The sequence below is a fragment of the Podarcis pityusensis genome, assembly GCF_964106645.2.
Source record: "Podarcis pityusensis genome assembly, chromosome: 11".
Lineage (NCBI taxonomy): Eukaryota > Metazoa > Chordata > Lepidosauria > Squamata > Lacertidae > Podarcis > Podarcis pityusensis.
Window position 1 is genome coordinate 43,686,728 of NC_138036.1, and position 14,048 is coordinate 43,700,775.

The 14,048-nt window shown below is 42.4% G+C and overlaps 1 protein-coding gene across 8 annotated transcripts in view; it reads right to left on the reverse strand.

The window, feature by feature from the left end:
• Positions 1 to 6,128: 6,128 nt before the first annotated feature.
• Positions 6,129 to 14,048, reverse strand: part of TRIM36 (tripartite motif containing 36) — a 61,134-nt gene continuing 53,214 nt past the window's right edge. For 4 of the 8 annotated variants that reach the window (XM_080972574.1, XM_080972575.1, XM_080972577.1 and 1 more), the window contains exons 9-11: positions 11,194 to 11,491; positions 9,986 to 10,078; positions 6,129 to 6,562 (exon numbers count right to left, since the gene is read on the reverse strand). In XM_080972574.1, coding sequence (XP_080828700.1) covers positions 6,196 to 6,562; positions 9,986 to 10,078; positions 11,194 to 11,491 — 758 coding nt within the window. In that variant the 3' untranslated portion in view covers positions 6,129 to 6,195. The remainder of the gene's footprint in view (positions 6,563 to 9,985; positions 10,079 to 11,193; positions 11,492 to 14,048) is intronic. The other 4 variants (XM_080972578.1, XM_080972579.1, XM_080972580.1 and 1 more) reach the window with 1 other exon arrangement.

Here is a 14,048-nt window from a genome sequence, read left to right on the forward strand (position 1 = left end):
AGAGCTTCCTGGCTGTATGTCATGCATAGACATGTATAGGATTGCATTATTCTTTTGATCAACTTTGCAAATGGGAACTTTCAAGCTATGAAGTGTTCTGGGATTTTCACCTCCCTTCCCAGCTCCCTTATCTAGCATAAAACCATCAAGTCAAGTTTCCTTGGTCAACTTCTGAAAATTAATCATGAGTGAAATGCTATTACTACAAAGGCCTTTTTTCATAGAATCATAGAGTTGGAAGAGACCACAAGGGCCATCGAGTCCAACCCCCTGCCAAGCAGGAAACACCATCAGAGCACTCCTGACATATGGTTGTCAAGCCTCTGCTTAAAGACCTCCAAAGAAGGAGACTCCACCACACTCCTTGGCAGCAAATTCCACTGTCGAACAGCTCTTACTGTCAGGAAGTTCTTCCTAATGTTTAGGTGGAATCTTCTTTCTTGTAGTTTGGATCCATTGCTCCGTGTCCGCTTCTCTGGAGCAGCAGAAAACAACCTTTCTCCCTCCTCTATGTGACATCCTTTGATATATTTGAACATGGCTATCATATCACCCCTTAACCTCCTCTTCTCCAGGCTAAACATGCCCAGCTCCCTTAGCCGTTCCCCATAAGGCATCGTTTCCAGGCCTTTGACCATTTTGGTTGCCCTCCTCTGGACACGTTCCAGTTTGTCAGTGTCCTTCTTGAACTGTGGTGCCCAGAACTGGACACAGTACTCCAGGTGAGGTCTGACCAGAGCAGAATACAGTGGCACTATTACTTCCCTTGATCTAGATGCTATACTCCTATTGATGCTATTGATATTTTTTAAAATATTGATATTTTTTTAAAAAATAAAATATGGGGAGACTTTGTTGTTTGTTGCTATGATTTCTCCACAGACTATTTAAAAACCTTAAAGGACATGATTTTTTTGTCTGGCAACCTAACCCCAATGGTTGCTTTAGAATTTGCCAGTTATATTTGTTTGTCCCGAAATGATTGAGATATGCTTCTCTCTTCCATGCGGTAATAAATACCAAAAAGCAGCAACTCTGCTAGACAGAAGGAATGGCCGTGAATGAAAATCATTCTTCCTTACTTGCTGCATGGTCGATGGTCACCATCTACTGGCAAGACCGAAGAACAGCAAAGAAAAGCATCTTGCAGTTGTTGAGCCAATATTACTGGGCAAGTTACATGGAGGATGTTTGAAGGTGAAGACAGAAGCTCTCCTCACAGTTGTTACTCACATGGAGGCCCTCAGGCACAGGAGGAATGAGGGTGCCCCACTGTCATGTGGCTGATTTAGCCCTAATATCCAGGCCTTAAGCTCAGACACCTGAAGAGGAGCCCTTATGTGTGAGCAGATGCTATAGAGCAGCTGAGCTATATAGGGAGGGGGGTGCTATACATTTAAAGCACTATCCTACCATGGCATTCCCCCCAAAGAATCCTGGAAACTGTGCTTCGTTAAGGGTGCTTAGGGTCAACAGGAGAACCCTATTCCCCTCGCAGAGCTACAATTTCCAGAGTGCTTTAACACTCCCGCCAGGGAACTTTTGAGAATTGCAGTTTTGTGAGGGAAATAGGGGTCGCCTAACAACACTCAGCATGCGATTCCCAGGATTGACCCTTAAAGTGACATCACAGTGCTTTAAAAATATTGTGCAGGTGTGCCTCAGTTTAAATCTCAGAAGAGATTAAAGAGTTTCCTTCTGAAACATCTTGCATGGGATGAGGGAGCCTTTAAAGTTCACAGCACACTCCCCAAACTTAAATCTGTCCTCTTCCTCCATGAACGCTTGCTATAAGTGCCCCTGCAGACTGGGATGGCTTTGTGGGTATATTATTTGGCATATCATTGACACAATAATAGTGCATTAGAGGTGGGTTTATACTGGACTATCTGCACTTCATTCTGCTTTATCAGTTGTTCTGCGATGCTCTCCCAATGTTAAGATATCTTATGCAACAGTTCAGTTCCAGAAATCCATGTATATTCAGTAGAACCTTGGTTTTCGAGCATTCGGAAGTCAACCAATTCTGAACTTGAATGCCAAAAACCCAAAAACGAATGCTTCCATTTTCGAACGCACCTCGGAAGCTGAACAGCTTCCAAGGCACATTTCTCCATTTTCTCCATTTAATTGCCGACTGGCAACTGTGCCTCAGTAGTCGAATGTTTCGGAAGTCGAACGGCCTTCCAGAATGGGTTACGTTCGACAACGGAGGTTCCACTGTACACACACAAAAAGTAAAGCCAAGAACACCTGGAACCAACCCCCACCCCACCCCCCACAAGGTGGAGGTCTGCCTACCTGGCTTTGGGAAGGTGCAAGGGCTCTGGCAATGTTCCAGAGCCCTCCCACCACCTTCCCAAATCCCACGAAGCACTTGCCCAGCTTTGGGAAATATGCTGGTTCTAGAACCCTGCCAGAGCCCTCAAGCATTATTCCCAATGTGCTGCCAGAGCTCTCATGCCTTCCCAAAGCCAAGTAAGTCCGCTTCCGCAGCTTTGCACAGGTTGGGAAAATAGATAAATGGGAGTGTCTGTTTCCTCTGCTATAATAAATAAAAAATGTAGCTCTTCAGCATATAAGAAGCCAATTGACTGGAGACAAATTCTGCATTGTCCCAATATGGAAAAGGAAAAACCCTTCAATTGTAACAAGTTAGTTAAGAAAAAAATATGGGGGAAAGCTTTAATAACAAAACTGGCATATCTATGAAAACTAGCATATCTACAAAAAGCTATAATAATAATAATAATAATAATAATAATAATAATAATAATTTATTATTTATACCCCACCCATATATATATATATATATATATATATATATATATATATATATATCAGCTTCTCAAAATTTAGCCCTTTTAAGAACATTACCAGCACCAATTCAGAACATCCATTGTCTTGAAAACCAACTCTTAATAGGACAAGGGGAAATGTGTAATCATCTTTTGCAAATGATTTAAGCTAGTGTCAGAACCGGGACTAGCAAACAAAAGCTTTTATGCATTGAGAGCAAGGGAAAATAAAACTGCGTATTAGAATCTTTAAGACAAGCCAGGGGGATTATCTGAGCAAATGGAGAAGGGAAGGGGGTTGAGAGTTCTGGGACAGGGCACGTCTAACCAAACGGGCTAGCTAAACAAACAAATCCTTTCATAAATAGTTGGACAGGTTTGATGTACTGTTTGGAGTTGGCAGTGTGCACAGAGAAGGCCTTATTGCAGGGCCAAGGATCTAGAAATAGTCTCCAGCTCAAGTCAAGCCCAAACTTGTAAAGAACATCTGTTTTATGGGTCCAATCAGTAGGTTTGAGGCTGGCAGGCCAACAATGAGGAAGGAATAAGCTTTCCCCCTGCCCCACAAAACTGGGATGCTATGAATAGCTAATTCTCGTGTCTAGGAATTGGAGTTCCTAATAATATTTTGGGGGAAGTTGCATTCCACCTGAATGAAAGGGGTGCAAGTCTAGGAGTACCAGATTCCTACTGGCACTGAAATCTCTAGGAGTACTAATGCCCAGCTTAGGCTGGTTTGTCAGCTACAGCTGTGCAGTAGCCTGATCTTATTTGCCCATGCTCTCAGTACATCCCACCTGGGTCTACCATAACAGATTCTGTATCAGACTGCCCTTGAAGATAGTCTAGAGGCTGCAGCAAGTGCAGACTGCAACTGCTGGGTTGGTAAGTAGCAGGAAGCCTGTCGAGATCTTGCACCACTGACCCTGAAGGTGCTGCATTGGCTGCCAGTGAGCCCAGCTCAGAAGCCATAAACCACTTAGGACCCAAGGATCCAAAAGAGAAGTTCCCAAAATGTGAACTTGGGCCCTATAATCAGCAAGGGAGGTCATCTTGGTGGTGACACTACAGGCTGCTGCTCAGCTAGCACTGACTCATTACAGGGATTTATCAGTGGTAGTTCCCCATTTGTGGAATGTCCTCATTGGCTATGTATGCACCTCTCTCTCTCATTATTAATGTTCAGGAGGAACTTGCTAAATTGTCTTGTTTACTCAAGCATTTGAGAGCTACATTTGATACTGTTCCAGGTAACCCTGAAATTATGAGCTGTGAAAGTCTGTGATTGTCCTTAATTGTTTTTTGTTGTTTTAAATATTTTACTTGTTTATTTCTACACATTTAAAAAAACAAGTATGAATCACAATTAATGTTGCACAATCAGTGCAAAATAATAAGCAAGTTTGAAATGTGTTTTGGAAATTTGTCTTGAGCTAATTAAATCAGTTGCTTTACTTCGTTTTCATACCATTCACATTTTGAAAATGCAGCCAGAAAGCAATACATCAGCTTTCCCCACACCTAAAATCCAGTTGTCAACAGTTATTAGGGAGTTGCCATTATCATAGTAATAACAAAGAGTGTTTAATAAGGACATTTTTATTTGACATACTTTATTTTTAAAAAATCTTGAGAAAGTTACATTTCCACTTCACAATATTTTCAAACAAGGCCTTACGGTTTGCATTAAAGCTTCAAATATTATTATTTTCTGAAAATTGTCTACATGATGTACACTTGTATAGAGCTTTGCAGATCACACAGTAGTCCCTAACAGGTTTGTTAGTTATAGCAGCTATATATGAATGATCCACACAAGGTTTCACTTTGTCTGAATGTAAAGTGCTCTTTCTTTTCAGTAGAAACTGGATGGGTTTTTTCCCCCCTTTTCTAAAAAAAGGCCAAACGAAACCATGACACAACATTCCTGGGTGGTTTAAAACTTTTCAATTTTAGTTTAAAGCAAGAAGCTCTGCATAGACAGGTAAGTATCTTTGCCCCTGGTCCCTTCAACTGAAGTGTAAGCATCACATTTATATTGAATAGGTCCCAAACAATCCACTAATTCTCAGTACTGATTGAAACAGTATGGTGCATAAAAGTAGCAGAAATGTCCAAATCCACTTGTTGATTAAATTATGATGGGGGGGGTGGTTCTTTTTAAAAAGCAGAATATCACTTCACTGTACAATAAATAAGTTATGGCTTAGTCAGCATCTCATAAATAAACACAAGCTAAAAGTAACGCTTTGGGCTACAGTTTTATGATCCCGAATGATCAGCAGCTGCCAAACCTTGGGGAACCTGTTGCAGTATTTTAAAACAATATTTAGCAAAACATATTACACAAATTTAATTCCACCCAAAGAAAAGGATGATCAGAAGTGCAGTGCTTCACCAACCTCTGCTTAAGAGCGACATTTGCCACAAGCTAAGCAGACTATATGGAGCTTCAGTCAGTTTTGTATGGATTGCTTTCTAGCTAACACATCTAAGTGACAAGGGCACCTAAGGCAAAAGTGTTCCAAACTTAATGGTCAGTACACTTTATTCTAAACACACTAAAAACCATTTTTAAAAATGAAGTTACAGTATAAACTACGCAAACAAAAAATGTTCACTTTTTCTTTTTTTTAAAAAAAATCTATAATATTACCATTTGGGCCTGCTTTTTAAATCTCTCTATATGCAGTTTTCAACAGCAAGGTCTGATGTTTCAAGAGAAATTGCACTTATATTTAAATATACTGAAGTACAGTATGTAGGAAATAACCAACAACACTGAAAAAACGCATAAGAACCTTGCTATTGATCACTGACAGACAGACAGGTTTGTAAAAGTCAATTGCGTGAGTCACAATAAATCCATCTTGGCTACAATCATTGTGATTCACATCTATCTCCCAATTTCTATTGCAGTGTGGATTCACAATGTACTCTGCGCTCCCATGCAAATATAGTAACCAGGACACCTAACCACTCGCAATGTAGTGAAATAAACTCCTTTTCAAGCAAGGAGCATACATAATGCATAACCATAAGAAATGCACTGTTACACAGGGCCCATTTCCATTTTAAAATGGAATGTGAATGCCAGCAAGCATCAGCTAAGTAAGAATTTAAAACCAGATAGCCACCAGACTTCCTGCTTATGAAAGGCAATGAGACTGAGAATCCATTTGATTTCTGAAGGCTCCAAAGGCATGCCAAAAGGCAGGTCAAGGGGTGACACCAGAAAGCTCTTTCTGGACAAAAGAAATCTGGTAGAGATGGAAAAATTTCTGTGACACTTAAAAAACGAAACGAAAACAGAAAGACTCAAAAGCAGGGTTGCAGCAAAAGCACTTAGGAGATATGATGTAATTAAGACATAATGCTAAAGATGGATCCTTGGGCATTACATGTCTTCATCTTCGTATTTCAAATATTTTGCTGCAATCGTTTCTTCCAGATGAATTCCTGCACTCCCCATCAATGCAAAAGCTGGATACATTTTACCAGAGCAGTCTACCTGACGCTCATAAAGACATTTCATCCTGTCTGCATCATAGAATCCAACTTTGCCTTTGTCATAGTCAAGGCAGATTCCAATGCATGATGGCATGGGAAGAATTCTGTTCATAGAATCTTTGGAAGCAGCTGGAGCAGGAGAAACCTTAGGAATAAAGAATTTCTTCATGCCTAAGGTTACCAGTGTGAAAGGCTGCAAGGACTCAACAAAGATGTCTTCACTCCCACTGTCATGACCACTGTCTTGTTCATATCTGGAAGAAGAACACAACATTGATTGGTGTATACTAGACATACTGGAATATCTCCTAAAATCTTCAAAGTTTTCTCATAGTCCAGCACAGTAAATTTCACACAATAAAGCACAGACCCTTAAAACATTGTGCATGAAGCCAGATCCTCTGCCATGCAGTCCCAAAGTATGCTAGAGGGCAGGGAGAAGGTGTGCTGAGAATCTACATAACATCAACACTAGGAAGATTTGTACAGATTTAAATGAGAACTGAGTGCATGATCATGTGAGTTAACCACATTTTTTCACAATGGAAAAATGGCCCTCCTCTGTGATCCTGCCAGTATGGCTTGCAACCACAGCAAGGTCCTTGGAGCAGGATCCTGGCTTGTGTCCTTGGAGATACATTACATCCATCTCAAGTGATACCACATTCTTAAATTGATCTGTACTGCCGAAGGCCAAGACTCAAGGCAAGCAGCAATTACAATGCATATAGGGCATCCTGCCCCCCCCCCCAATCTTGTTTGATGTGCCTTCCACAGGATGGAAGAAGTCAAAATGTGTTTGAAGAATGAAAATCTAGGTAAGTCAACTGTGAAGCAAGCTCAGGAAATTTGGACGAGAGTCACTTGTCTCTCAGCTTCAAAAGCTGTTGTAAGACTAAAATGCTGCTTTGATTTCCTCTGAGGAAGGCCAAGTACAAATGTAAACAGTTGAGAAAATAGTATACAAGGTCAAAGTTTGAGGCATTGCGTAAAGTAGCAACTTTGGTACTTCTGAGATCAAGAGGACTATGCTACTATGCTGCAGGGTAACTTCTATCAGCAATGTTCAGCAAAAGAAACAAATCAAAGAGGATTCTAACCTTCTGAAACAGTTAAAGTACCGTATTTTTCGTCCCATAGGACGCTCCGTCCCATAGGACGCACCTAGTTTTGGGGGGGGGAAATAAAGGGGGGAAAATTGTCCTTTATTTCCCCCCCAAAACCAGGTCGGGGAACAGCAGTATGGCGGCGCTCCGCCTCCCCGCTGTCCCCCGAGCTTGTGGGGCTGGCCGATGTCTGCCCGGCGCGAGGGGCGCTCTGCTTCAGGGTGCCTCGCGCGCCGGGCGGCAGGCTGCTATCCGCAGCCTAGGGAGCCCTGCGGGAACTCCCGCGGGCTCCCCAGGCTTGCTGATAGCTTCCTGAAGCCTGGAGAGCGAGAGGGGTCGGTGCGCACCAACCCCTCTCGCTCTCCAAGCTTCAGCGAAAGCCTGTATTCGCCCCATAGGACGCACACAGATTTCCCCTTCATTTTTGGAGGGGAAAAGGTGCGTCCTATAGGGCGGAAAATACGGTAATTCCTCTTCTGAAAACAGTATTTCAGTGACAGTGTTAACCAGCACAATTCTCATGTTTGAGGAAATGAAGCCAAACAGGCTCTGGCAATGTGAATACATGGTACAGTTCATGACAACTACAGGTTGTTGTTTCTTTCTATTTTATAGACAGCATGTACCTGGTCACCATCACCCCCTGAACTATTTCCTCTGTGCAAAGAAACTTTCTTGGATTAAAATTTGCAGTGTCATTTACCATTTTGTTCTATGCCAAATGTTATAAATATTAAACACCTTTCCTTTGTAATTCTGCTGGACTTACCATATGCAGGCCTCCAGTGATAAGTTCTTCTCTGCAAAAAATCACTATGAACTAGGTCAGCCCTAACATGGCTTCCAGATAATTGAGCACAAATGAGAGTAATTATCTGGATTCAAGAACCTTACAGCTAGAGGCTACTGCTCTCCGTGACCTGAGGTGGAGCAAATAACAAAGGAATCCCCAGCAGGTAAAGCAGGATCCTATTACTGGCAAGCAGGAAACCCTAATGCTAGAATCTATACTCTTAGAAGTGAGCCACTGGATATTGGCTACCAGAAAACATGTACTTTAACAGCCAAGAGCAGAAAGACCAGGTCTAAATTGGAAATTATAAGCATCTGTGTGTCATGACTTAACTTCATCACATTTTTTCTCTCAAAATTTTCACTGATCCTCCCCTATCCAATGACTCCCAAAAGCTTTTCCCAAGGGTTATGGGCAGTGCTTTTTTTCTTTAAAAAATAAAAATGTTTAGGGGTACTCTTATTTTCCTACCCATATTGAAATACTGCCCTCAATGAGGCCAAACTTAGATTCACAAAATGTTTAGGGGTATGCGTCCCCTGCGTCCCCCCATAAAAAAGGACTGTTATGGGACACTCTAGAATGGTATAGACTAGAGCAGGCTTCCTCAAACTCAGCCCTCCAGATGTTTTGAAGCTACAATTCCCATCATCCCTGACCACTGGTCCTGCTGGCTAGGGATCATGGGAGTTGTCGGCCAAAAACATCTGGAGGGCTGAGTTGGAGGAAGCCTGGACTAGAGGGCTGCAATTGGCAAGGGGGATTAGCACAAAGGATTAGCCTTGGTTGGCCCCAGCAGAAGCACTTCTATGCCAAGTCACCATTGGATACAACTCTTTGTTTCTTAAGGCAGATGATGATGATGATGATGATGATGACGATGATGGATTTATTCTGTGCAGGTTATTACCCACATACTGCTAACAGAGTTTCCATCTATATCCCTGCGGACAAATTTTCCCAAGCTCACACTTGCTGATGTAACACCTCCCACACTCATGAAATCTCTTTGGCCTCCAGTTCTTTTCCCAAACAGGCTTCACTTCCATTTTTAAGTGTGCAACAGGAGAAAACACTGCAGTTGAGTGTAGCAGTAATGGTAGTAATTACTAGCAGCAGCATTTGAGAGCTAGAAAGTATTAATACTCCATTTCACCTTCCAATTCTCTCTTGCAAAATCCCATGCACCCATGTTCGCCTTACAAAATCATATATAGAGAGAGTTGGAACCTTCTTCTAACATACACCTCCACCCTCAGTTGAGTCAGGATTTGGGGGAGGAAATCATTTTGAGACTCTCAAAAAGAAGAAGAGAGCACTGCAAATAATAGTAATTCCTTTTTTCAGGTTTAGGGCAGGAGGTTGAAGGAAAATTGTCTGAGGGATGGAAAGATGGCAGTATAATAGAGATCGGCAAACCCTTCAAATTCCTGCTTTGGGTAGTTCATTGTAAGTTGTGTTTACTGTGATGTGTTCTAGTGTATGATAAAAAAAATTGAAGAACCAAGGCTATGAAGGAAGATATTTAAAGTCAGCAAAAAATGCAGGTATACAGAGGTTGCGCCTAAGGCATGAATCAACCCTGGGAATCAAGCAACAGGTGGGAAGTCAAAATAGCCCCCATCTACACATGCTGAAGAGACCAGTCTTTGCATCTTTGCTTTACATAGGATGTAAAGTAGCTGGGCAGATGTATATATCTACTAGCAACAATCTGGACTGTACTTCTGAGAAATGTGCAATTTCAAACTGTATTAATTTTTTAAAAAATTGTCCACCTTTTTTCCATTCTTCCCCCCTCCTCCTCTTTCTGGCCCTTTTCTTCATGTTGTAAGATTTTTCTCTCCCCGACAGTGTCACGCAACTGTAATCTTAAAAAAAAAATTAAAATGGCACTTGTCAGTACTATTGAAGAGGGAAAACAAGGATTATGAACAAAGCAACTGATTCAGGACAAATATGGGCAGCCAGCATTAGCAAAATACCCATCACAGCAGCCGCATTGGAATCATCATCCAGTGAAGAAGGATTAGTTTCCCCAGACGCTGAACATGAAAAGAAGCTAATAGAAGTTGAAAAGGCAGCTTAGATCCTGTCCTCCTCATTTCCACCCCTCCTGCTAGAAGCAGGAGGTCAAAGGAGACTGACCTGAAGGGTCTGAGCTGAGTCAGAAGAGTAGCCGTGAATGCATTGCTGTCTGCATGCATGAACATATTATTTCTGCTCAATTTAAGCAATGTATACAATACCGTAAAAAGGAGGCTTCTTGCCTGCTAGTGTGAGCTGCTGCAGTGCTGAGCAATGATCTGTAACAGTTTGCTTTTGAATCACACTCTATCGCACTTCTGAGCTGAATGCTTTTTTATTGTTGCTGCTGCTGCACTGAGTAGAAATTTGGCTTGTACAAGCACGCAAGTCAAAACGAAATCAGCAATCTGTCCTTTTATGCCCATGTGCTTCTTGGAAATGCATATATAGATATTTGATACACAAGTGCGAGCACCAACTCTGATACACAAGTACTAGCATCAAATCTGTGTTCATCTTCCCTACACAAGTTGTAGGAAGTGTACATTACAGTGACCAATATTCACGGGGGGGGGGGGGAGAGGCAGGAACAAATGTCATGTTGGCAAGTGAATGAGTAAGCAATCAAGAGCATGTCGCTTTTTTAGAGACCCATTCCAACTGAAATCACTTGAAACAAAATCTCTAAAAAGAAACGATCACTCTCTAATAGTGAAATCTTGGAAATGGAACCAGAAAGAGGGCTGCCGCGAATCAAGTGGGGTGTATCAGCATGCTTGGGGGAATCCCAAGTTTTATTTAAAACTTGAGAATTTAAAACCAGGAGAAAGAGGCAGACCGCCTTCCCCGTGTGAAGGCAGCTGAGGCAGCAATCCAGCTGTTACTTCAACCAATATGGCTTTTATCTTATATAACCTTTGCATTAGCTTCTACGATAGAGACGAAAAGTATTACTCACCTTGGGCTTGTTAGATCACGAGAATTTTGGAACCATTCTTGGATCTTAGCATCAGATGCAACTCCTACTTTCACCAAATATGAATAGGGCTCCACGCGGAGAGCCCAGAAATGCTTCCCTTTCACAATACCGGTGTCTCCAACAACATAGTCTAATGTAGTGTAGCAACCGGCTTGGATACGTTCAGCTCCCAGAAGCAAAGGAAATCCAGCCCTGCTTTCCACAGCATTTCTCCTCGCATTCAGCATGAGGTGTTCACTATTGTAGCCACACTTGTCATCGAAAAGGAAACTAAAAACTGAAAAATATGCATCCTAGATCAGCATCTAATGATTGAGATATTCCTAATTATTATTTTTTTAATCACTTTTTTACTCTATCAGCAGACTGGACAAGGAATCTCAGACATAATTACTAGAACACATTAGTGGCACCATGAATCCTATTAAAGTGCAATTAACTTCACCTCCCAAGATTTTGTTTGTTTTAATAAGCATGATGCAAAGGATGCCCTTCTCCTTAAGACACCATAATTATGCTAATTTCTTTTTGTGGGCCAAATGCTATTGGCTTCTCTATATCGTAATTTTGAAATTGCCAACAACTGGGGCACTACATTGTCACTTCTTCCTTTAAATATCTGATATTTTAAGAAACTGTGATTGCTACGAAGTTCTAATATTTTAAATAGTTTTGCTTGCTATGGTTTACAATCTCCTCCTTGGTTCTTTAGCAAGAAGGGAAAGGCAGTATGAGCTCTCAGGTGCTGAAGACCATCAGCACTAACTTAATTTTATATTCACAATTAATGTAGCCTTCTACTAATAAATAATCTCTGTGGTACGACGCTCCGGCTCTTCCTCTCATTCAGAGAACCATTCCCTTGATTCCATAACCCAGTCCTCCCATTATGGATCAACTTTTGGCAGAGTGAACTTTTCAGTCATCTGTTTCTTCATCCCTTGTGCGTTCTATGCTCTTTAAATTAAATATAATTAGTTTCGTTTCGTTTCTCCCTAAAAAAATATTCGACTGGCATCTAAGGATGTTTTCTTTCTTCCAGATTCAAATGATTCAATCTGATGGTCATATTTCTTTACATTTGGCACTACATGTCTCCTTTCAGGAAGTACCTATAGAGGAACATCTATAGGCACCATTCAAATTCAAGTATATGAAGACCAATTGAGACTAATTTTCAACACTCAAGGTTTAGATTTTGTTCTACTACATACAGCAAAGGAATGCACAATTGGTACACACACTGACCAAATAGAATGTGTTATTTTAGACATAAACACATTATCTGAATATGTTTCCAATGTTTGCCGTTGTGTTTGCCGTTCTGCATTTGTTATTGGTTACTCCCAACCGAAAACTGAATCCAAACAAGATTGGCTAGCAGACCACAAGACTTATGTGGGATGGGTAATCAGCATGGTAAGGCGGTGCTGCAAAGCCACCCTCCCCACAGCAGTATTGCTGTCACTTACCTGAAGGGACAGTGGCCATGTCAGGGCACACTGGTGATAGCGCTGGAATGGTTCTGCCAGTGCCAACCTCACCACCCACCTGCCCCTCACATCCAGAAGCCTTGAGTGCTTCAGGACTAGCTGTTGCACCTGGAAGCTCAGATGTTACTAGCAGCCAAGGGCATCACTTCCACTGCAGCTACGGATGTTAAGAAAACTGCAGCCTATTCTTTCTGATGAGGCCCTGGTGTTCATCAGTCATTACCCTGAGACATGGTGACTGTTGGAATTGATTTATTGGTTTGGCGTGACCCCCGCTAATTGATTTACGATCCACAATTAGCTCTTTATGCCCGGCGCGCTTCCTCCGAGCTGCGCCACTCAGCTCTGTCTCCAGTAGCTCTCCAGTCACGCCTCAGCAGAGTTGAACACAGCGGTGAAACTGTCACGTAGCTTCCACTTAGCTTCCGACAAACACACAGAGCCCGGTTTGTCTATTTATCAGTCCTTTATTCCGACTTTCCCCAGGAATCTCCTGGGCTCACCGCAGCCATGACAAAACACTGCGACTTCTCTCTCAGAGAACCAGAGAGGAACAGAGAAAACGAAACTCCTCCCAGCTTCTAAAGCTGACGTCAGAATGCTGAGGCATCATGGGAACTTCTTAACCTGTTAAGTTCCAAACCCAACACCCCCTCTTGCCGAACCATTCTGACAAGACCTTGTTGAGTTCAACACCTTTCCCTTTGCCTTGTGCCCCTTCCCGGCATCTTTCCCAGGCACCTGTTGAACCCCTTCAACATTCCCAGAATCACACTGTGCGACACTTTTCCACGCACTTGTGACCTGATACCCTACTGACCCATTTGGGCCAGCAGTTGTGTCTTCTCCGTCAGATCCTTCCCCCTCTGACTTGACACCCTGTTTGTGAGCTTTCTCCATTACGCTAACCGGAGATGAAGCCTCACACCTGGACATTCCTTTCACAACCTTTGGAGATGCCCAGACCTGCCCTGAACCCTGATCTTGGACCTGGTCCCCATCACCGGGTTCTGAACCCTGATCTTGGACCTGGTCCCCATCACCGGGATCAGCCTCTGGCTCCCTTTCCTCCTCAGAATCAGACAGACATTCTGAGAGAAAAATCAGAACTATCCCTGAGTCTTGAACACTCATCCTGTTCACAGAACTCAGCCTGCTTACTGACCAGCAGCTTGGTTTGGTCACCCTCTGGGTATGCAAACTTCCACCCATTGGTTGCAGGATCATATCCACAGAAGATCATGTCCTGAACCTTTGGACCACCTGCCTCAAAGAGCTCAAAGGGCTCTTTGGCTACCCTCCCAAACCCGGGAAAACCATGTACCTGTGCACCCTTGCATG